The following is a 26082-nucleotide window of genomic DNA, read 5'->3' on the forward strand; positions in this document are numbered from 1 at the left end:
CTCCCTAAACAGCATATCCAAGGCATTCTCTCTGCAATCTGAGGGAAGTACCGACCCTGTTGCGGTACAGGTATCCCCTGGGTACCATTCTTTTGTCCACAGGCTTCCACCTGCCACCCTCCTCCTAGTAGACCTGGTGGTCTCATCCATGGTCAACCCCTGCAGAGAGGGCCTGCACCTGACCATGGTGGCCAGTGGGAACAGGACTTCTTCCAACAGCAGGCAGGTGTGAGGCTGGACATTTGCGCCATAGGGGCTACCCTGTCAGACATGTCTGAGGCCCTCAGGTGGTGGAAAGACTGACCCATGTTTTGGACAGGATGAATAGAACTTGACGAGACATGTCCAAGAATATCGGAGACATGATATCCATCCAAAGGGAAGAGAGTTCAAGACACCATGCCTTCGCCATGAAGATGATGGAGGGCATGCTGAAAGTGACCCAAAGTCTCCCTCCATGGTCAATGCAGGGAGGGGAGCCATCACATCTCTCTGCAGCACATCACACCCACACACCTGTACCACAAATTGCACAGAACCACAGCAAGGGTAAACACCCATCACTGCCCCCTATGCCGGTACTCCGCCGTCTGCACATCTACCACCGCCCCCTATCCAGGCACTCCCTCTACGTGCACATCCACCCCAACCCCTGAACAGGCACTATGACCACCTGCACTATCACCCCTGTCAATGCACAAACATCAACTGTACAGACCCCATCTGCCCTGCACATGAACTTCCCCCTGTACAGGCACATGGACCACACCAACCTGCACTTCAGCGACAACCCAGACATAATCCCTCACAGAGATCCACACTTCTAAAATTGGGATCTCACAAGCATGATGCCCATTGATGAAATCTAAAAAACAATTGTCTAGTGTGAATATGTGTAAATAAAAATAAAATCTCATCACAAGTCAAGACTATGTTATGTATTATTTCCTGATAGGCAAATGTTTACCAATTGTGGTGGCCCACAGATTTGAGGATGAATGTGTGTGTGTGACACATGTACAAGTGTAACACCATCATTGCAACAAGCTCTCATGTGCAGAGCAAATAATTCCCAAAATATATGTCCATATTTTATCCAAGACATTCACAATCAAGTTAAACAAGATAGAGAAAGTATGATTCAAAATAACATTTTATGAAAAATAAGTGTGGGATTAGAAATACAACTACAGTACATTTGGAAGGGAGAAAGGAAAACAAATGATATTCTTAATAAAGAAGAAGGTAACTTTGAGAGCGATGGAGCAACATAAATATAACACGTCACGGAGAGTCAGGGGAACCAGTCTATATACAAGGGGCGAAGTAAATAATTTTCTAAAAAGAAATCTGTCCAACAGGTCAAGTGTCAATCTGGTCATCCTCAATATGTTCAATGTCCAGTTCCTCTGAGTCTGAAGCCGGTTTCTGGGTTGCGGTGCATGACCAGGCACCAGATTGGGTTAGGACACACGATGATTATGGGAGGTAACAGTGTGGCACAACTGACAGGAGGTGACATTGAAGGTGGTGTGGAAGGGAGGTTGGAATAGGCGAGACCTCATGGCTGCCCCCAAGGAAGTGACACTGGCAGTGAGGTTGGCTAATGCATTTTACTCTCGCAACATGTGCAGCTCTGTACACATTTGCAGCATAATGTGAGACGCCATGTCTGGATGACACTTGCATTCCCACATCACTTCCTGCGATGCAACCATAGGAGTTAGAACACAGGGAAGGGTTTGGGTGGAACATGAGGGGTGTGGTGTCTCACGTTTGGAGCCAATGTGGGTGTCTTCCTGGCAGCTACTTTGAGGGGGACAAGTTGCAGGAGATGCAGCTGGAGGCCCCGATGGAATGGGGCCTCTAGAGTTAGGGAAGGGCTGAGGGCAGACCCAGGTTGTGTAGTTGACTGCCGGGGGACAACTCACCAAAAGAAATTTGTGTACAGCACTGGGAGTGTAGATCTCCTCCCTCCCTGGACAGAGGTGTCCATTTCGCTCCCCTTCAATGTTGTCAGCCTCCACCCGGTCCGTAGCACCAGAGGTGTCTTCCTGCTTAGACCAGGTAGCGCAATTCCCCTGCCTCCTGATGTAGAAGGTCCCACCTCATCCTCTTCTTCCTCACTTTTGGGTAGAGGTAGATGTCCTGCTCTGAACCGTGTCCTGCTGATGGTCCTCTTATCCAGCTGAGCCAACTGAAATGTAAGACAAATCATGATGTAGTAGTTGTAGACGTAAGAACAAGACACATGAATAGATGAGCCAAGGGCTGACTTTGTTCTCCTCTGATCACACTATAAAGTTCTCAATGATTAGGAGCTTAAATTACGTGTATGTTCACTGTCATCTCCTGATTTGAGTCGTACATGGACATCTCACTTGACTTTTGGTGGCTTACACATCTGTACTGACCAACCCTCAGGTTTGGCATTCTGTTGAACTGTGTGTCCTGTCACTGCTACATAGGCAGCTTCCTAACCCAGTCTACAAAAGGAGATGAGAGAGAGTCCAGATGGTATTGGAATGGGCCTGTGAGATGTAGTCTCTGTACCTCTACTTCTGGACAAATGTCATCTGCTGTGTAGCATTGTATGGGACAACTCAATGCTGATTGGGGGTCACACATCCATATATGGTATGAACTATTAGGTTTGCTAAGTTGTGAGTCTAATCTTGTGATATTCCCTCACAAAAGCTGACACTCCATTGCCACATATCGGCTTTGAGGATGGATCAGGTAGTGCTATACGCTGGTGAACAGTAGTGGCTCGTTGTTGCAGCTATGTGGACTTGAAATATGGCATACATGCCACTGAAGGTAAGACACGTGTCTGTGGACACACTTGGTGAAATTGTAAACACTTAAGAGTGAGGCAAGGATCTCAAAGTCTGTATTGACTCCTTGGCACATGATGATCTGTCTCAATAAGAACCCAAACTCACGGAATGCAATGCAAGTCACAGCATCCAAAACCCATTGGCCTCTCATACACACACTGGACAGTGTCTGTAACATTCAGTTGTGATACTTTTGGTTCACTGTTAGTGGTGCTGGCAGTGCAAAACTCTGTACAAATACACATGTGTGGACTAATTCCACAGTTACAATAATACAATTACCAATCCCAGAATGCACTCTGCCCTGTACAGTCAATGTGCTACAGTGAGCCGTTTGCTTCATGATGACTGCTGCATACACATAGAATAGGTAAATTGAGGCATTGGACACATGATGGTACAGCTCTGTCTTCACTAACATCATACTCCCAGACACATATTGCATATGATGCACTTACCAGGTCTCTGCTGATCATGCTCCTCCTGCTCAGCATCGAGGGTCAGTCAAGCTGCATGCAGGACCGTCTTGTACAGTGGCAAGAGGCAGGGACGATGCACATGCCAATGTAGGTGTCATCCTGGAAGCCACTATCAGGGAAACCAATTGTAGCGGATGCAGCTATAGGCCCCTAAGGAATACACACAGAATAGGTCAATAGAGGATTGGGACACATGATGGTACAGCTCTGTCTTCACTCACATCATACTTTCAGACACATATTGCATATAATGTACTTATCAGGTCTCTTATCAGGTCTCTGCTGCTCAGCTTAGCATGGAGGGTCGGCAAAGCTGCATGCAGTACCCTCCTGTACAGTTGCGAGAGGCGGGGACAATGCATATGGTGCAGGGAAAACTGCAATAACAATCCCCAGCACACATCATATAAAAAACAAACACTGGACAGCAGTAGCACACATAAGCTGATTAACAATTTGAATTGATTAATTCATACTGATGTAATATGTTATCTAACAGCAGATGTTACTACAGGTATAGTCACTGACTTTGAGATTTGACCTCTATTGAGGTTGCTTTTGAAATTACACATATCCCTTCACCCTTACTAAGTATTCGTACAGGATTGTTGGATTATGTATTTGATAATTTTCTAAACTTGGAACTTGGAACTAGGAAGACTTGGATCTTTACATGAGTATATAGATATTTCATGTACCAGTAATCGAACATATATCAAAGTAAGATGTGGATGGGCGCAGTTGCATATAATGCTGATGATTACTTGGTTACAACAATTGTACCAATTAAAGTTGTGTCGTGTGAGGATCACAGAATAATCTCTTCTGTGTTTTATAAACTAGAAAGATGTATGATATGCATAATAGCCTAAGTGAAGTATAATTGGACTACTATTTGGTGTTGTAATTGATCAGGTTGAATGTGGCATGCCCTATACACCACCCTGATGCAATTTGAATGATTAGAAAACATTCCGAGATGGTGCCTGCCCATTCTGGTTTTTCAGTTAGTCCGTCGTTAGTCGTTATTCACACGTGACTAATAGCAAAAGCATTTGAGTGTTGGAACGATGGAACACTGTCCAAGATGACGCCCGTCCTTTTGGGATTTATGGCTAGCCGTCTTTAGTCGTAACTCACACGTGACTAATAACGGAAGCATTTCAATGCCAGGGAATCAACCTCGTACTCAAGGGACCAGCATGCAACGTTTATGCAATCAACTAAGAAAATACACGGTAAAGAGTAGCTAAGGTGGAAGAGTTTAAGTCAGGACATAGATGCAGATGATGAATTTTAAATGGCTATGATTGATAAGCTAGTATGGTTATTTGTGCTTCAAGTGTCATTGGTATTAGTGGTTGGTTGTTATGGGTATATCAGTTAAGGAAACGAAGCCCCAGGAAATCTGATTGTTTAATAATGAATTCTACCCCTTTTTTAACAGACGACACACCCGTACGTTCAGTGGTCATTTTATGGACTGTTTGGAAGTTACTTGAGTACGTGTCCCCAAGCCGGAGGATCGCGATGGTTGGAATTATCACCACACTTGAGGTAGGTGGGCCACAAGGGATACATTCATGGCTTTCCGTAGTTTGGATGTGCTTACTCGGGATAGTAGCCTTTCTACACATTGAATATACTATACATTTTCCCTCTTGTTCTACAGATTGTCAAGAACGAGAGACATTAGAGGTCAGTGATTACCCGTTGTATAGCACAGATTAATGTGTAAGCTCGGTGATTATTTTGGGTGGAAGTACATTCTGTTATTGTATAGTTAAGCACTCAGGCACTTTATGTTTGGGAGTGTGTCACTATAGAGCATATCATGACATGGGCTGGTCCAATGCTCGGACGCCGAATATGGAGTAATGGTGATAATTAATATAGAAACTAAATACACGCACATTGCACATTTCTGTTGTTATATCCGCTCATCTTGTGAATATTGGCGCACCAGACCTTCTTGTGTTTTGTACACTTGGCCAATTAAGTCTATTTATTAGCTGTGTAGCACAAGGGGCAGGTTGATATCATATCATTAAAGATTTGCTGTACACCATTTCAATTAGACACGGCGGTGGTAGTGAGGAATTGTGTATGTGACATGACATGTGAAGACGCTATTACATTGGTGATTTTTTTCTGTATCTCTACATAACCGTGAATAAGTCATGGGCTTTTATACCCACTGTGCGACGAAACTTGTGTTGACTGGCTTGAATAAAAAGGAACCTGAAGAAAAGAAATTAAGGAACAAGGAACTTTATTGTGCTGTTTATTGTGTATTCAAGTGGACTTACGTGTGCTACAGCTGCCCAGTATTTGTTGATTATGTAACGTGTGCTGGGGATTGTTATTGCATATTTCTGTAGCCTATGGCCACTAGATTTGGGGAGGCTGGTGGTTCGCTCCACCCTTCAGCACCATTCAGCTATATATAGACTAACATATTCACTGACCTCACCCTTAGAGCGCCAGGATCCCTATATTTATACCACCGATCATTTGTTTTTTAAGCTGGGAAAACTGGTCCAATAGCTCCTCGGCCTTGTGCCGGGCCCAGTGTTTTAGGTCCTCCCAGTGCTTGCAGCATGGCCTGTCTTTCCGGGTGTACATGCCCACTGCACTGTAGCGCTCACCAATGGTGGCCAACAGCGTGGCCTGCGCTCCATTGCTCAGCTGGTCCTCTTGCCCCCATATAGCTGAGGATATTTTGTAAGCACCTCCTCAGCTAAAATGCCTAATTCCTTTTCAGTAGAAGGGGGTGCTTTCTCCTCATAGCCCTTAGCCTTTTTAAGGGTAATTAGGTTAAACTGATCAGCAGGATGGAAGAGGATCTGATCTGTGAGAGAATGACTCAGACTGAAGACAAAATGACTGTCAACAACTTCCTGTGATGTATGTCCTGTCTACCACTTATGCATGTCATTTCCTGTATAAAAGAATGGGTTCTGGTCCATTTTCTGAGATTCCGGCCTGAATGCGTTCTCTCCATTTCCGGAGCGTAGGTTCCGAAACTATAGCGTTGAGCCCACATACGAGGTGTACACTCCAGAGACAGCCTGCACATTGATGGAATGCCATTGTGTCTGTTGCAGAATATGTGTGCAATGAGATGAGGAGGCTGAAGGGCCACACGGGTACAATCAATTGCACCCAACACACATGGGAAGTGAGATATGAGATAGAAATGCATTGCTGCCCTTTGTCACCTTTCCAGTGTATGGGGCATTTGAATGTAGATGTGGGTTATTTTATTGATGTGGCTCAGTACCTGATGCAAGCACCGCAACTGGCTTGTCTGAGAGATGGCCACATGGTCACTGGAGACCCTTTGGAATGACCAGGTCGCAAAGAAATGGAGAGCATAAAGTACCTTGAGATATGCTGGAATGGCATGGGAGCACCAGGTCACAGAGTCAAGTTCTTGCTCCCACTCACATACCATCTCCAAGATGACTTCTGGAGGGAAGCGGTATCTGGCCCTGATGTCGTTGCTGGACATCACAAATAGGTTTATCCGTTGTATGAATATCTCCTCTACTCTCCTCCTCTTTCTCCGCCACAAGTCTTCTTGCCGCATAGCAAGGGGCAGAGCAACAAACACATTAAGCAACATTTTGGAAGATTTGCGTGTGTCTGCTCTGCTTTCATACATGCTGCAGGGCTGGGATTGGCTGTTGGGCTGAAGTGTTTCAGCTGGAGCATGGTGGGGACGTGGTAGGCACTTGGACAGGTGCTTAGCATTGATGAAAATGATCATCCGGCCCAAATTCAAGATTCTGGCCTGAATTCAGAGATTGTGGCCCGGAAGTGAAGATTCCAGCCCAGGAGCGTGAATTCCGCTCCCAGTATGGAAATTCCACTCCGGGTGCTGAGATTCAGGCCCAAGTGCGGACGTAAAGATAGGAGTCGTAAGTGATTTCTGTGAATACCAAATGTCGTAAATTTAGACTTTTGTCTCAGATTACTTTTGTGAATCGGGCCCAATGATTTTGTTTTCATGAACCTAAAAGATGTCTTCAATAACAGTGCGTGACATCACCTAAACTAGTTTGAGGTTATAGTATGAAATAAATAACACAACGGCATACCACTACACTCAAAATGATTCAACTACAAAATTACACCCTACTCAATTCCACATAAATACACCACACATAAAACCACTGTCAAATAGCAACAATCCACATACATACTCCAGGCCATTCCACATAGTTCCAATCAGCATAATTCCACCCAACACCAAAGAGTTTTACACCACACAATTCAACTCAACACATTTCCATTCCACACCACAGAGTTCAACACCAAACCACAACATTCAACTCTACAACACAAATACACAACACACCACATACATTCAGTCCATACCACAGGATTCCACATCATGCCACTAAATTCAACAGCACACCACATAATTAAATTCCACTATATACCACTCCACTTCAGAAAATACCATTCCTCCTAATTATACTACATTACGCACAGTTCCACTCCACATAACTCCAGCACACTGAATACCACATAATTACTTTCCACATAATTCCACTGCACACCGTGCCACATAATTTCACTACACAAATCCACACCACACAAATCAACCACACACAATTCCACAACTAGCAATACCGAATAAACCCACATAATTCCACTGCATACATCTACTCCACTCCAAAACTCATGGGTAAAATACATTGTCATTAACAACGCCAATAGCTCTAACTCTCACAAATGCAGATGCTTGTTTTCTTCTATTGCTTTCATACCTCATGCACTGGGCCTCAGGTCAGGGGAACCTCTTCGGCGAGTGCTACAAAGATGTGAGAATCTAGCTTAGGTGTGCTGCTTTGGACTCAAGATTCAGGAGTCAACAACTCTCACTAAGACCCTGATTACAGGTACAGGGCTAAATTTCGATCACTGTCAAAACCCGTCTGCACAGGGATCAGAATAATGAGTTGTGTGATAACTAACTATCACACCCTCAAGTTTTCCCCGGATTCAACTGGCCGGGTCAAAGCTACTGATATTTATCATTGAAATAATGGCAGCTATTCACCAGTGCATGCAGATTTCGGTGGATTCAGCATCAAAATCTGCATGTTAATCCCCAAAAACTTGTGATCAGGAGATATTTATCGCACCTGATAAAAACCAAATCTGCAGATCAGTTCCTCTCGGGTGCGATACATATTACACAAGGTATGAGGCCCCTCATAATGAGGGCCAGTCCCCTAATATAAATGATACTATGAGAAACAGTTTGCTGTGTATTGTTAGGAACACCTGACCATACTCTGATTCATGTGTTTTCTCAGGTGGTAGTAGCGCCTTCTTAAGGTTAAGTGCACTAAGGATAGAAATGTTCATCAATTCAAGCAGAACCTTTTGCATCTCACCAAAGGAAGACATGTCTGGTTTAAGCCCGAAAGGATGGTAGGAGTCAAAGAGATAATAAAGAGTCACTGGGTCTATCCACTGCCACTTGGTGCACAACAGAGGAGTCAAAGATGTCTCTGATCTCTTCTGAACTGAGACCAGTGGGGTGATGAAGGTCTTCTGGAAATGATCTCCCCTATGTTAGGGAGTAATTAACGACATGGCAGTTTGATCAACTCTAATTTAATCAGTCCTATTAGGTATTTTCCAGAATAAAGAGTGCTGCTTTTTGAGGAAATTGGGGAGAAGTTTTGAATCCACAGTGCTCCTACTGATTGGGGGACCCTCAATTTACCATATTATGGGGAAAGGGATGGAATGACAAAATCAGGGGAAGGACCAAAATGGGGCCCACACCTAGAGATCTTCCCGAAGACCATGGGATTGGTAGACGTGTGGTGAATGGATCATCTGGAAGCCTGTCAATACACCTATAACTTCAACCAAATGGATCCATGTGTAGATTAGACTACATCTACTACTCCCATGCATTAACATATAAATTAGGATGTTTTAAACACTTGAGATGCACTCACGATGCATATATGATCATTTACTACTGACAGTAATTCTTCAGACAGACATAAAGAGATCAAGGGGCAGTGGAAATTGCACCCCTGGGAGCTAGCAGCCTGGAGAATGAGAACCTTGTGTTGGTGACCAGAACCCAATAATTTCAGGAGAACTCAGGGACAGTAGCCTCAGAGGTCAACCCGTGGGAGGCATACAAGACTGTTATGAGGAGGAGCCTGATTGCACACATTACAGGCAAATGCAAAGACAGAGATAAAGAGGTGACGACTCATGAGAGACAGCTGGCTCAGTGGGAGGTGTATTATATATAAGACCCTACCCTGGCCATTGCGGGCTGGATAGAAACAGGGAGGGAGGATTTGAGGCACCTGCTCCATCAAGAGGCAAGGGCAATTTACAGGGCAGAGCAAGACAAACTGTATGAGGTAGATAAAAGAAATTCAGGGGAATCTAGGACAAAGGCAGAGACTGTCAAGCATAGCAGAAGCCTCTATGAGACATTTGGAAACCCTATACAGAGCTAGAGGGTGGGCCAACCAAAGGGCCCTTGCTGACTTTGTAGGAGAGGTACAGCACCTATGTTATTGGGAGATTTGAAAGAACCCCTGGATGTGGAACTTTCCAAAGGAGAGTTAGCCGAGGCAATCAGCCAAATAAAATTCTGAAAGACTCCGAGGCCAAAAAGTTTTCTGCTAGAAATGTTTAGGTATGTGAAAACACATCTAATAGCCCCCCTTCTATTGATGTACATCGGAGCCCTGGGGGAGGGGACTTTGCCAAGGGAACTCCGTAGAGTAACAATAGTACTCATACACAAACAGAGGAACCCTAGGGAAGACTGTGGCTCTTATCGTCACATAATCTGCCAGAACTTGGAAGCAAAAATCCTAGTGAAAGCCCTAGCTAATCACCTCATAAAGGTGATTGACACATTGGTGGACCCGACCAGTCAGGCATTATGCCCTATAGGGCCACCAGGCACAACATCCCCAAATTGGTTACTGCCTGGTGCGCTGTGATCATATCACTTGGGGGCAGACTTCCCATGGTAACGTATAGTGAAATTTTCAATTAAACTTTAAAAAAACAAATTTTAATAAATATTTTTATTGTAAGTATTAACATACATTAATAATACATGTGGATTTTATCAATAGAACAACATTTAAAAAAATGTTGCAGCACAATTAAGTTAATTTTGAATTTAATATTTAATTAATTTACATATATCAAATTGTATTTAAATGTATGTTTAAAGATTTCATTTTTAAAAATCCACCCTAAAGTAACATGACTATATTATTTATTATGTATATAAGTTACCAAAAGTTATGTACAAAACCAATTTAAATCAATTAATTTAAAAAAATAAAAGTACCATTCATTATTCCATTGAAAGAGTTGTTCAAATATTTTATAATAAAATAATATTCATTTTGAATTAATATAGGTTGTTGTATTGAACAATTACATATGCATTTGAATATATTTTAAAATTCAAAGTACATTAATTTCTTTTAATATCATTTGCTGTTTAGTTTTATTTTTAATACCTGCCACCGTTATTGCTATAGGAATGTTGCAGTACCAGTGGTTGGCTGTGCGTGGTGCTGAGAGTACTTCAGGCCTAAGCTAGAGAATATTTAGAACTGCTTTTGGGCCTTCTGAAGTGTGGTTTGTGATTAGCAATGGCCTTACTCTTTCATGGGTGCATGTTTGTCCGTACTTAAACCCCTCCTTAAACTTCCCTTAACTCCTCCTTAATCTTCTCTAGACACTTCCCATTTTGTAATAAGTGTTCACCATTTTCCTGTAGTTTCTCCCTTTCCCTGCCCCACATTTACAACAAAAACATAGCTTTATTTGTAAGAAGATCTCATCCACCAAGACAGAGATCTCTGCATTTAATCAATAACGTAGACCTCTGGGTGGAGTTTGGTGAGTAGTGTTATATATTATGTGAGTAGTACTATTGTATGTGCTTTAAAATGCAGCTTATGAATCGGCCTGAATTGACCTGAATATAAGCATCTTTGTCTGATGCTTGATCTTGTGTAAAACTCCTCCTCAGCCCCTTGTGTCTCTCCTAGTGTATCTCTCCTAATTGTTTAATATAGGAGGTGTTTGCTTCTCCTCCTCTGATTCAAATCTCTGTGTTTTTACACTTCAGATCTGTCTCCTGCTCACATTTTCAGGTGGTCTAATAGAGTGTATAGTGACAGAAGCAGTCTCAAATGAGAGACAGAAAAGATACAAGAGAGATGAAAGAAAGTCAGATAGAGAGGAGGAGAGCACAAAAGAGAGATACAGAGCAGAAGAGTGAGGCGAAAAGGGAGAAGAGAGAGAAGACAACGATGAAGAGAGGAAGAGAAAGAGTCAAATGGAAAACAAAGCAGTGTAAGAAGAGAGAGAGAGACAGGGATGTAAAGGGAGAAAGTGAAAACATGGAAAGAGAGTGATAGAGACATAAAGAATTATACAAAAGGGAAAATAGGATAGCTAGACTCACAGTGACAGACATAAGACGGATATGGTGCAAGGAGGGGCCAGGAGGAATAAGCGAGAGCACACAACACAGAGCGAGCAGAAAGGTACAGAGAGATCTCTGTGCTGACAGATGGAGAGGGTCTAGTGAGTGGTTCATGATCCTGAAAACTGAAGGAAAGGGTGAGAAGGCCTTTCACTGAGGGGTTGAGATAGGGCTAGCTTCTTCTTTGTGGTTGTCCAGTGCAACAATCTTGGTTGGGCCCCCTCATGACCTTCTTCATAGATTTCCTCACTGCCACCTGCCAATGAAACCCCCTTCATCTCTCTTTAGCCCCTATCTGACATGTATTTATAACGCTACTCATCCCAATGTAGACTGTCCTAGTGCTTTACACCACAAACATATTACACAGAGACAATGAGCCATACAAGTATGTCAATCAGTGCATAGGAAATGTTATTTAAGACAATGATGACTAAAAGGTGTAGGAGTCAGGTGTCATCCACAATGGTAGGCATTACACTTTAGTGCTTGGTCTGGAGCAATAAGATATGACGCTGTTGCTCTCTCCTCTAGTGCTTGCATACCTTAGCTGCCTTGTGCCACTGCACACACACTTGCACCATTGTGCAAAGGTACTTGAGTGATGTAAAACTTAGGGTTTATATTGGAAAGTTACACTTCCAGCACATTCTGTGTTTGACAAACGTTAACCATCTGCCACTTTGTATGTGTGTTATACTGTGCAGCACTTAAGTTCATTTCAAAAGATTTGGAGAAAATATATATTTTTTTACTTTACACCTGCCTCATGTCATCAAGATCTCTATTAGAGATCACAATCTATGGGTAAGTGCACAAATTCTGTGGGTGAGTGCACGGTAAAGTCCATGTGCCACCCATGGTTTGCTTCTGTTCCTAAATAATGTATAGTGCTTCTTTGTGTTACTTAGGGCTACTGTCCAATGCAATAGTATTTGTGCTGGAAAGTAAGCCCAAAACAATACTTTGCACCAGGTTTGAATCACTTTTGTGATGCAAGCTATGCACAAAGTCTTTGTAAATCTGCCCATACATGTAACGCATGATTGAGGAGTCAAGCATTGCTCCCCACAGGATGCCTTTTTAGCAATGGTGGAATAACAATGGATTGAGAAGAAGAAAACAATTAGGTTCTAAACCTCTGCCTTTCAATTTGCATGTAAGACATTGAGGCCGGTTCATAGCTCAATGCGTTATATGTGGTCACAGAAGGATCTATGTGATAAAATCAATTACCCACTAAGCTAGCTACATAACATACTAATCTGTGATATTCATGTCACAAGTTGTGTTTTGAAGCAGGAACATTAACCCTCTTTGCTACTATATCATAAATCAAAACTGTGATAGATAAATCTAAGATCACTCCTTCAAGTGCATTAACCACCACAGTTATCATGCTATTAAAAATACCCTCTAAAAATGATGCTCACAAAAATATCTCTGCAGGATGCTCTTATCTCGGTTCAGCCTGCCATGCAGAGGGCACTTCCTTGACATTGGTGCTTAGTGTGACTGTATCAGTCGCACCACCTCAAAACTGGCACTGGGTTGGGAGAATGGAGTGAGAGAGAGATTAAACAAAATAAACATGTGGTTTAATCATGGACCATGGACTAATTCTAGCTTTGGCAGTTCCTAACATTATATCATCATTCTATTCAAATAATTTTATTTTCATGTGACTGACATGGTGAACATATGTTTAGTAAATATGTACAAATGAAGGGGGCTATTCATAAAGGAAACTTACACTTGTGAGTAAAGTACACGTCTTTTCCTTTGGGTCTTTTAAAAGAATCATTGGTTGGCATGCTGTGTTTTATCACCTACCAGTCTTATTGGTAATCTCTCCCTCTGGGCAGAGGGCGCAGCTGTAGCAGCAGACAGGTTGCCCCTTTAGAGGGACCTTCCGGTATCCAGGAAGGCAACTCTCACTGCATATAGAGTGAGGGACCTGGAAAGGGAAAGAAGAAGGAGATGTGTGAGAGATCAACTAGGGAAGAGATAAAGGAGAAATGTGACATTACCACACACCCTGTGGACTCAGGAAGAATTTTTATATTTTCTTGTTAGAAATGAGGTCTCAAGTTGGTAGAGGTAGGGAGCCAATCCAAGCAGGGACCACCTAGTCAGGGAAAGCTAGATACACACTAAAAGATAACCTGTGCTCACTCTCTGGTAGCTTGTTACAGAGCAGTCAGGTGCATCTAAAGAGGCAATGTGTAAAGTTTTTGTGCTCCACAAAAAGACTCCACAAAGGTTTAGAAAACTAGAGAATACTTTTGGAAATAAAAAGAGTTCTAGTGCTTAGAAGCAATAAGGGCCTATAGGGGTTATCAGGTAGTGCTGGATCTGGGCAAAGTCAAAAGTTCAGGCTGACTGTGATGGAGTGCAGGCCAGAGACAAGAGCCACCCAGGCCCGCTAGTCAGAGTTCAGTGATCCTGGTCACAACAGCGAGATGCAGGATGCAGACGAAGGATGCGCCGATTTCTCACCTACAGTTGAGGTGATCTGTCAATTTTTTTCATGCAGTGGCAGCGATGCGTTGGGTCTGTTAAGCAAAGTGCTGGTTCCGAGTGCTGAAGTTCTAAAGTGAATCCGCCGGGTTGATCCACGGTAGAGAGACACTATTCTCCAAAACAGTGGCAGCGATGCTTTGGTTCTGAAGTGGTGGTTCAGGACATGATGCAGCAGTTCTGAGTGTGATGTGCCAATGTCTAATCCCTACTCCTGCAATAGGGACAATGTGCCAGATATGCTACACAGAGATGAGAGATTGATCATTTTCTCTGGTGAAAGTATCTGAGTCCACTTCCAGTGAACCAGGCACAGTAGCAGGGATAGAGACTTTAATATCCATTAGTGTCAAGCAACAGAAGACAAGCCAATAAGTCCTTGAAGATCACTTCAGTTGCAAGGCAGATTGCAGCTTTCTTCAACAGTAGCAGAGAGCAGCAGGTCACAGGGCATCACAGCATAAAAGCAAGTCTTCCAAGTCAACCTATCCAGCAGAGTGTCAGTCCTTGATGAAGCACTGCAGTTCTTCTGACACAATGTCCAGTTGAAGGCCCAGAAGTGTCGGATTTGGTGTGGTCAGAGACCCAGAACGTATACCCAGTTGTGCCTTTGAAGATGTGGTGACTTCCAAGAAGGGTCTTTGAAGTGCACAAAGGTCCTTTCTTCCTAGCCCTGGCTCCAGACTATCATCAGGGGGTAATCAGTCCTTTGTGTGTGGATTGGGTACCGCCCATTCAGGTGTAAGTGTCAGCCCCTCCCTCCCTTCCTGAGCAAGAAGAGCAATCAGAATGTAGATTAGTATTCCTAATCCTTCTGTGTTTGTGACTATCTAGGGGGAATGCACAAAGTGTAGCTGTCACCAACCCCAGGCCTGCATTGGAGACAGGCTGCATGCATACAGAGTTGTAAGAGCCGAGAAATGTCCACTTTCTAAAAGTGGTATTTCTAAAATAGTATTGTTAAATCCAACCTTACCAGTAAAGAGGATTTATAATTGCCATTCCAAAGACGTGAAACAGGACACAGCTACTCCTTTCTAACCAGGAATGACAGCTTGGATGTGTAGAAAGGAATTTCCAATGTTATCCTATAGTAGTTAAAAATGAATTTAGGGGTGCTTCACTACCAGGACATGCAACATTTTAAAGTACATGTCCTACCTTTTACTTAAACAGCAACCTGCCATATGGGCTACCTAGTGCTTATGTTGGGGGGGAGCTTAAGGCATAGAAAAGGGTTTTAAACACCAAGTTGAAGTGGCAGTAAAACTGCACAGACATGCTCTGCAGTGACAGACCTGAGACTTGTTTGCAGGGCTACTTGTGTGGATGGCACAACCATCACTGCGGGCCCACTAGTAGCACCTAATTTACAGGTCCTGGGTATATGGTACATCACTTTACAAGGTACAAACAAGTAAATAAAATAGGCCAATTGTGTATACACCAATTTTACTATGTTTAGGGAAGGAGCCCATGCACTTCAGCACTGGTCAGCAGTGGTAAAGTGCTTAGAGTCCTAAGGCCAACAAAATGAATCAGCAAAAAGATGAGGTAAGCAGGAAAAACGCTTGAGGGAAGCCCAACCTAGGGCTGACAGGTCTAACATTGATCATCTGGGAGATCAGAGAAGAAATAAATGAAGGTCTGATCATAGCATCAGTGTGAGAGAGCCAGGATGGAAGCGATGCAGAGCACATGCAATAGCATCAGTTCTAGGGGTATCCATAGAGGTACATATGTTGAACAGTTGTGAAATTAACAGTTTGATGGATCAAGGGAGGAAGAGATACAAGCAGATGTACTGCATGGGGCAGAAGTGATAGGATCGGTGTAAGGACTCAGGGCAGAGAAGATACTGGCAAATGTGCTGCATCGTTGTGAGGGATCCTGGGAAGAGGAGATGTTGCGCAGATGTGATAGCATTAGTGCAAGGGATCCAGAGAGTGGGAGATGCATGGCACATGTGATATCAGTGCAAGGGATCCAGGGAGCAGGAGATGTGGGGCAGATGTGATATAGTTAGTGTGAGGGATCTAGGGGCGAAGAGTTTCTGGGCACATGTAATAACATCGATGCAAGGGGCCATGGAGGAACTACGAGGGATCAATGGAGGTACAGACGTAGAGTACATGTGATAGCATCAGTGCAAGGGATACAGGGAGAAAGAGAAGTCAGGAAAATGCGATAGCATCTATGTGAGGGATCCAGGGAGGAGGAGATGCAGGTCAAGTGTGACAGCATAAGAGTGAGAAATCCAGAGAGAAAGAGATGCATGGCAGAAGTGACAGCATATGTGTAAGAGATCCAGAGGGTAAGAGATGCAAAGCAGATGTGACAATCTCACTGTAAGGGATCAAGAGAGTTACAGACGCAGGGCAGATGTGATAGTATCTGTGTGAGGGACCTAGGGAGTGAGAGATACAGGGCAGATGTGATAACATCTGTTTGTAGGCTCCAGGGGGAGGAGATTCAGGGCATATTTTAATTGCATCGGTGTAAGGGTTCCATGGAGGAAGAGATGCAGAACAGATGTGTTAACATCAGTGCTAGGGATCCAGGGAGAAAGAGATGCCAGCAGATGTGTTGCATTAGTGTGAGGGATCCAGAGAAGAAGAGACACAGAGTACATGTGATAGCATCAGTGTGAGGAAACCAGAGAGTAAAAGATGCAAGGGAGATGTTATAGCATCAGTTTGAGGGATCCAGGGAAGGGTAGATAAGTGGCAGATATGATAACACCAATGTGAGGGATTCAGGGAGTGGGAGATGCAGGGCATATGTGATAATAACATCACTGTGAGGTATCCAGGGAGGAAACAAATGAGGCAGATGTGATTGAATCAGTATGAGAGATGCAGAGAGACTGAGATGTGAGACAGATGTGGTAATGTTAGTGTGAGGGATTTAGAAAGTAAGATATGTGAGGCAGATGAGATAATATCAGTGTCAGTGAATGGAGGACGAAATATCAAAGGGAACCTGGTATGATTGAGCCAGGGTCTTCATGGGGAAGAGACACAGGGTACATGAATATTATTATAGAGCTAGGAAGTCTGAGGTCAATGGGCTAAAGGACAATACTAAACGACCTAGCATCCAAAGGAGGAGGCATAGGGCTTCCAGTCCACAGACCAACTCGAATGTGTAGGTAAAGCTTACACATGCAGACCCTTAACAAGTGTCAAACTACTTTAGAAATAAGATTTTCTTCAGAGTAAACATACTTGTTTGAGGGGACTGACACGATTCTACTGACCCATTCTGACCTGGTAAATGGTGAAGCTCGACATCAGTCAAGGACCGGTGCAAATCCATTTACAGAGCGGGAATGTTCAGGAACCTGCCCCAACATTGGTGAAAATGAGGAGACAATGTTTTTTTCCCATGCAAAATATTTTCTGTATAGAAAAAAATCAAAACAATTAGCACGTATCACAGACAGACGCAGGGAAAGGGAAATAGTTTTCACTTTGCCCTTGTGTCTGTCTGTAGCGAATTCCTGTTCCACAATTGCGGGTGGGGCTGTGATCGTGGATCAGTAATTCAATTAATCAGACCACCGGGGCTTTGTTTTTAGTTGTGGGTGCACCCCCTTGGACGAGGGTAATTTCCCTCCTGTCTGCTAGTTCGGCCATTTTTTTCAGCAGACCTGTCCCTGGGGGGAGGGGGGAATTAAAACCCTCTAGACACCAAGGATGACTTTTTGGAAATTACTGCAGTGAGCGTTCCCTTGGACAAGGGTTGCTCCCGTTTGGGGCTTTTCATTTTTGCATTCCAACCTGAGGGTATATCAGTCATTTCTAGGCTGATCTGCTCTCTGAGTGAGACAAGAGCCCACTAGCATCAGGGAATTATGTTTTGAAGGTGAGTGACCCCTTGGGTAAGGGTCACTCCTCTTGACCATTGTTTTCTTTATATTCTACCCTCCCACAAATCTGGATGAGTTGAAGAAGTTCTGAGATTTAACATTTTTGATGAGTTTCATAAGGAAGCCATTTTTGTCTTCATATTGGTCTACTTGTCCCTTGTTGGCAAAGGCTATATTTCCTGCAACCATGAGTCGTGATCAGTATTTGCTTCTGCTTCAGATGTTGCATTTTGTTGATAATGCTTCAGCATTACATAGGGTAACCCTGATTGTGACCTTCTCTATGTTCCGTGACAAGAAATAGCTGTGGATGAGTCTTTGGTCCTGTTCAAGGATTGTTTGGTTTTTAGGCAGTACATTCCTAGCAAGAGAGCATGGTATAGAATAATGATGTATATGCTGTCTGGGAGCAGCACTGGATATGTCAATAATTTCAGGGTGTACAGTGGTAGGGATTTTTTTATTGAGCCTACTGGTTGTCTGTCCACTTTTGGGGTCAGTGAGATTATTGTGTGGGAACTGGGTAGAGAACTGTTGGAAAGTGCTTTATTAGTAGTGATACATAGGGACCTAACACTACGATTAAGGCCATAAACACAATAAAAGGTTCATTCAAGATCTTAATAGAAGTATTCCCTTGTTCATTCCGGATAGCTGACTGTGAGCAGGCAGGCATAACTTAGAAGACATGTGTGTAAAGCATTTTAAAACACCTTAAATAATTAAGGCACAACACACAATAAAAATCCAACTCCAGTTTATATGAATAGATTACATTTGTATGAACAAATACATACCAAATTGACAGAAATGCAATGTAGGGAACGAGAGTTATGATTTTGAAAGAATAAACACATTCTAGTGCCAACTAGGGACATCTGGTCGCACTTGCCAGGAACAAAGTCAAAGTTTGAGGCCAAATGAAATGGAGGGTGGGTCAGATACACTAAGTGGGAGGCCTTGGTCAAAATGTTACTTTCCGAACTTAGAGATGTTTTTGGAGCTTTTCCTCTTGTTGTTGAGAAAGGATCTTCTTCAAGCCAGATCTGCGTTGACTTCATCAGCTTTATTCTGGCCGGGCTCTGGTCAACTACTGCAAGTCTCATCAGTGGCTGGAGCTTGGGAGCTTTAAGCGGGATGAACCTGAAGTTCAGGCCTGGTTGCAGTTTGACATTGGCAGTTTGACTCTTGTCAATAGGTCGGTCATCTGATTGTTTCTAAAAGTTGCTCCAAACTTATCTAAATTTCTAGAACTTCTTTGTGAAGTTCCTCTTGTAGGTTCAAAGTGTTTAAAACACCAATCCAAGGGTAAGCCGTCCAGCTGGATTGGCTGAGTTTCCCTAAAACACCCTTCTAGCCCCCTCACTATTCTAATTACTGTGGCTCCTTTTTGGCTGGGTATACAGGATGTGGGGGTGGGCCCGTGCTACCATAATCTGTCATTCTTCCTTTGAAGAACAGTTTGGCTATTCTAGCCCCATCCTGTCTTGAGCTCTGCAGCTTGCAGTTCTCCTCCCACAGTAAATTATTTGTCTCAAAAAAGAAAGTTCTGTAACTTATTTGCTGTAATAGCTATCACAAATATAACAATTGCAAGTTGTTTGAATTATGATATTGTTTTAAGTCTCAGAATTATATTTGTAGGTCACTCCTATGAACAGGTATACTTTATATTAGTACTCCCATGTTAGCCTACTGAGCCCATGTGATACAATGGGTAAAACAACATTTGCAGCTTGAACTCATCAGGGCATAAAAAACTCTTTTATAATGTCCTTACTTATAATTACAAGGCACCCTACCTCTGGGGCACCTAGGTGGGACTTATATGCAAACATAAGGTAGCTGGAGACTTTGTAAGAACCGTTAATTCTAAAGTCAAATTTGCATATCATTTTAATATAAAGGCAGCCTGAAAAGCAGGGCTGCCTTTAAAATTGACAGCAGGCAACACAGTAGTGCACACTTAAGCACATTATGTTTACTGGGCCTCTAAACCTTCATGCCCTGGTATATACAAGGGACTTACAAATAGGATGCCATGACTGGATCGAACCGAAATAAAACCTCTATACTGACCTATCTAATTACAGTATTGGCCAAAAGCTCAATAGAAAAACATAGAGGGACCCTGAGTCAGTAAATAGGAGGGGAAAGGAGTCAGGGAATAATCAATACAAAAAACAGAAGCACATTCCCCCCACTGATACAATATATATATAGGCAATAAGTTCATAAATAGAAATGTGCCCACAGACCGAAAGAAGTAGTTAGATTATTTTTTCTTTCATTTTCATTTATTTATCTAAAATGATACTATGCATTATAGTGTTGTAGTGAAATCACTACTAATTAGTTACATATAAAACCAAACATATTGTAAATTCAATTATGACACAGTAAGTAATTTAAAGAACACAATCATATGCCCAACACAAAAAGACTATAAAATACAATACATATACCAAATTCATACATATAAAGACAACAATGGACAAAAATTGCACAGTACAATATAGCATACATAAAACACAGTAAATCAGGCAAAAAAGCACCGACGTGTGTTTCGGTGATCCCAAAATATTTTGCAGTGAGCTCCTTCCTCAGGGCAAAATTGACATATCAGTCTCAATGAAAATACCCAAGTAGTTAGTTTGAGACTGAATGCTAATTTACATGTCGGGCTTCGGGCACATAAGCATGTGGTCGGTCTGTGGAGCACAAAACCAAGATTTAGAATAATAAAAAAATACACAACACACAAGAACTATTGTTACAAGGATACAATCCCCACAGGAAAATTGAAAATAAGAAGAAACCGTCACCAAAGAATCGTGTGCAATGTAAAGTTCTGTAGACAAAGAGAGATCGTAGTTCCAAAGTAGATAAACAGGATTGACACGTCTTTTTTGGTTCTGATGAAGGTGGTGTGAAAATCTTCCCAACAAAACGTGCGTGGACCATATCCCGAAATCTCTGATTTGTAAGTTACTAAAAACTTCATTCAAATGTTTGTGTTCTCCAGACATGTTGTAGGAGTCACTGTCTTGGAAGAAACTTATTTGCACCTCGTGCAGCAGGGGTGAAGTCTGCGGTAGCATGGTTTAGTATTGATCCTATTACTGACACCACATCAGGGGAGGTATCTGTGCAGTTGTTAGTTATTCCACTGCCGCCTCTTTTATGTAATAGGGGGTGGAAGTTGCTGTTCATTTGTTTCATGTGGCAACCTTCAATGCTTTTGTCATGTTCAAGGATTGCTCTCCAGATTCAAAGATTACTTTAGTTCAGTTTCAGCCATCTGTAATAGATAGCCTTGTATTGCCCTGAGAGCCCCTCTAATCCTGGGCAATATGTGACCGCATGTTTTAATTTGCACCACACCCAACTCAAGCTCTGAACACAACCGTGAAAGCAAAAATGAACTGACTGGTCTGTACCTTTTTCCATGTTTTTTTCAGCTTCATGGTTGGTGGTTATTTGAAGTATTTAGTTAGACCAGTTGTATTTGTAGTCACAGTTGGTTTTTCATGTCCTTCAAATTGGTTGCTGTTTTCTTATTTGTTAAAAAAAAGTGATGGCAGTGTGCGTGGACTGGCACTTGGCAGGTGGTGTGTGTGGACTGGCACATGGCTGGTGGTGTATGTAGATTGGTGTATGCCCTTTGGTGTGTGTAGACTGGTGCATAGCTGGCAGTGTGTATAGGCTTTTGGTTGGTGGTGTGTGTGGACTGACACTTGGCTGGTGGTGTGCGTGGACTGGTGTTTGGCTGGCAGTGTGTATCGACAAGTGGTTTGTGTGTTCTGGCATTTGGCTGATAGTGTGTGTATGTTGTGACAAGCAGCAAGTCATTACACACATACAAAGCCACTGAAATGTGAGTCCACACATTCCACCAGCATCCATGTGGCGTCATAATTATAACTGGCATCTGGTTGGTGGTATGTGCACTGACTGTATACTTGGTTGGCCTCCAGCAGGTGGTGTGTGTGTAGTGACCTGCTGGTGATTACTACACACACACATTGCCAGTCAAACACACGTACATACACTTAATCAGTTGTCAGGAAGTGTGACTGCTGTGTCAGTCTGGTGGGCATATGAAAAAGATTGGCCCTTGAAAGGCGCTATTTGTTTTTGTGAGTGTTGTAATGCGTTGGGCCCAGGGATGGCAGTGTGAATGGTTTTGTGTGTGTGATGCATGAAAGGTGTGTGACTGGTCTGCAAAGGGGTTGGTGTCTTATTGTGGTTCAGTATTCTGAACGTTCAATTATATTATTAACATTGTATGCAATTTGTGTGTAATCTTTGTTAATAAAATTTACATATTGAACTTTTTGCCTGCCTGTATGTGTGTGTACTTGAGTAGATGGTTGTGTAGTAATATTTGTCTTTTCTGTCTTTGTCTTGTCTCTAGGAAAAGTCTACCAAATCTAAATATTTTGTTGTAAATGAGACACCAGGGGTCTCAAATGTGGCTTTTGTGGATCCCAAAATTACTGGAATCTGTTGGGAGCCTCACATTTCCTGCCAACCAGAGTTCCCATACATTTCCAGGTACAAATTGTACCTCATCTATGTGGGTAGGACCAAGTGCCCACAAAAAGGTGGGGTCCAAGACGCAATGTGGCAACATCAACAAAAGGGGTAGTCTCAGTTTTTGGGCCTGGGTTCGGTGGCCACGCAGGAAACCCTACCAAACCCAGGGCTTTGTGAAAACTAGACACCCAGCAGAACACAGGGTGGTATGCCTCTCATAGATCCCACAACGTTTTCTAATGCATAACGCTCTGAAAATATCAAATCTGACTAACATAGCAAATTTTCCTTGCATTTCTGTGACGTATACTTTCAGAATCAGAAGAATCTACAAAATACCCACCACCCAGAGTTCCCTCACTTGTCCCAATAAAAATGATGCCCTGCTTGCATGGCTGGGCCTCACACCCACAACGGGAACAGATCAAACTAAAATTAAGGGGAGTCCTCGGGAAGGGACACTCATTGACCTTCATTTGATCTGTTCCTGTCGCGGGCTCTAGGTCCAGCCACACAAGTGGGCAACACTGTTATTGTGATGAGTGGAGAGTGCTCCATGGAAGGAAATTTGTGGATTCCTGATGATTCCATAAGTTTATGTCACAGAAATAAAAGGAAAATGCTCAATATTAGATAAAGATTGAGGTTTGCTGTGCATCTTGGAATAGTGGATGTTAGAAAGTAGTTGCTCCCTGCAGATTCCAGAACATTCAATTTGTTTTCAGTGGAAAAATGTCATGTGTGTGAATGTTGTCTTTTAGGTTTTTTCCTGTTGCAGGCACTACCCCTACCCACACAAGTGAGGTACCATTTTTATTGGGAAACGTAGGGGAATGGTAGGAAAGTAGTTGTTCTCTACAGATTCCAGATCTTTCATTTATGTGATTTTTAGTCAAAGTTTTAGGTTTGCAAGGGCTGCTGGATAAGAAGGTCTGGTGAGAGCCACGCAATTCACCCCACCCTGGACTCCCGCAGGTGTTTAGTTTTCAAACATTTACAGGTTTGCTAGGTTTTCCTAGGTTTTGCTGACCTAGGGCCCATATTCTAACGCTATCCACATTGCAAAACAATCAGTTTTCAGTGGAAAAATGTAATGTGTCTACGTTGAATTCTGGTGCCTTTCCTGTCTTGGCCACTAGCCCTATTGAAATAGGTGTGGCATCATTTTTATTAGGAGACTTGGCGGAATGGTAGGTGATAAAACATTAGTTGCTCCCCACAGATTCCATAACTTTCCATCACAGAAAATGTTTTTTGTCAAAGTTTGAGGTTTGCAAGGGCTTTTTGGTATAACACCCTGGTGAGAGCCAGTCAAGTTAGCCCACTCTGAATTCCTCCAGGTATCTATTTTTCAAAAATGTGCAGGTTCGTTAGGCTTACTGAGGTGCCCGCTGAGCTAGGCCCAAATCCACAATTAGCCATATTGTAAAAAAGGGTCAGTTTTCAGTGGAACAGTGTGATGTGTCCATGGTGATTTTTTGGGCCCTTTATTATCATGGGCACTATGCCTACCCACAAAAGTTTGGAACCATTTGTATTGAGAAACTTAGAGAAACACAATAATATAAAGATTTGGCTACTACCAATTGTATTTATCTGCATTTGTACCTTCCAAATGTAAGCCAGTGTCTGAGACAGAAGACATTTTGATCAATGACCTTTAATTCATGTTAGTATGGGTACCCACAAAATCAGAGATGTGCACATAACTACTGTTTCTGAATTACATTTCTTGTGCCCATTTTATAAGTGCATAAATGTCCTTGATACCTATGCTTCGCTCTTCATATTTTACCATGTGAATTGCTCTATACCTGTGGCACTATGAAAACACATTGCAAGGTGCAGCTTAGCGATTTGCTCTTGGTACATAGAGTTCTTGGAAAAGCCACAAACCCTATATCCCCGCAATCAGAAGTGTCTAGCAGATGTATTGGTATATTGTTTTTGTAAATCGGTCATCATGATGAAAAGTTCCAAATTAAAACGTTGTCACAAATGGGCATTTTTTCCTATTAATTTTCAATATTTTTTATTTATTTTTGTGGGCTTAGGGTAGAATCTTGGAGTATTGGAATGTTGGTGGTCGGTTCCAAGATAGGAGTTACTGCCTGGAGCCTCAAGAAATAAAGTTGCTCTGACACCCTTACCTACTGTCTTCCTTTCACATGGTGATAAGAACGGGATACAAACCTATGTATGCAAGGCACAATGGATTCGCTTTTTTCCCTCTGCCCAATATGTTACTTTAAAATATTGCCTTGTGGAGGTTTTTATTCTGTCTCCTTTCCAATTTTTGTTTCATTCCTGTTGTCACTGCATTATCTTTCTTTTTCCTTATTCTTTGGTTTTTGTTTTGGTTGCTGACTTTTTCCAAAGTGTACTAGTCTCTAGTTCTCTTATGTTCTGCTTTTCTGGTAATCTTTCTCTCTCTCTTATATATCTTGTGGTACTGTAAAACTAAGAACGCATGTTTGGTACTCTACTGTCTACTGCAAAGATTTCAGGACCAAGTAAGCTAGTATTATGAATAATATTCACCATGTATGTTTGTTGAGAAGGCGTTCTTTTCCATGATCATGCTCTCACGGTTGACAAGAGAGTGGGCTTGGTCATGGACCACACCGTTGCTGTGCTGCATAATTCATTTATACAGTATTCTGACAGTTTCCATGACACTGTAGCGTGGCTGGAAAGTAGGAGGTCCCATTGCATTAGCGAACCAACACCATATGTCTTCATTGACTATTATTCAGCTCCTTCATTGTGTTTCAATGACTCAGAGTCATCTTCATCGGCTATAGCTCTGCCACTCTAGAATAAATAGTTTTCGCCTGGCTTCACTACCGGTCTTTGCCCCAGTGATATTTTGGATAGAAGATACTGCTTTGCTAATCGAATAGTTGTGATGAGTTGGATTCTGGAGGGTCTTATGAGTCCCTAGTATATGGTATACTAGGGCATAGGTACCTCAGAGGCTTACCAGGGGCTGCAGCATGTATTATGCCACCCCTGGGATGCACTCCAAAATGACACTACAGGTATGCTACTGCAGCCTGGGTAAGGTGGTGCATGCACCCCTTACAGTGGTATAGGCTACCTATATCACTACCATTGCACACACATATAAAACCTATAAGTCACTCCTATGGCAGGCCTTGACAATCCTGAAGGCAGAGTGCTTGGTTTTTATGTGAAAGGGTGCCCCTGCATGAGCAGAGCCCCTCTGCAGCATTCGGAGTTCCTCCTCTGATGTTGTTTGTGGTGCAGCCTGACCATATACTCTTAAGTGCATTATAACCTCGCGGAAAATGCTAA

At 42.6% G+C, this 26082-nt stretch overlaps 1 protein-coding gene across 1 annotated transcript in view; it reads right to left on the bottom strand.

Annotated features, from left to right (window-relative positions):
- The window catches only part of LOC146788732 (vomeronasal type-2 receptor 26-like), a 102650-nt gene that overhangs the window by 56315 nt on the left and 20253 nt on the right, over nt 1-26082 (bottom strand). The window contains exon 2 of the mRNA XM_085630953.1: nt 13668-13791. Within this exon, the coding sequence (XP_085487079.1) occupies nt 13668-13791 (124 nt within the window). The remainder of the gene's footprint in view (nt 1-13667; nt 13792-26082) is intronic.

The sequence above is a fragment of the Triturus cristatus genome, chromosome 10 (genome assembly GCF_964204655.1).
Source record: "Triturus cristatus chromosome 10, aTriCri1.1, whole genome shotgun sequence".
Classification (NCBI taxonomy): Eukaryota; Metazoa; Chordata; class Amphibia; order Caudata; family Salamandridae; genus Triturus; species Triturus cristatus.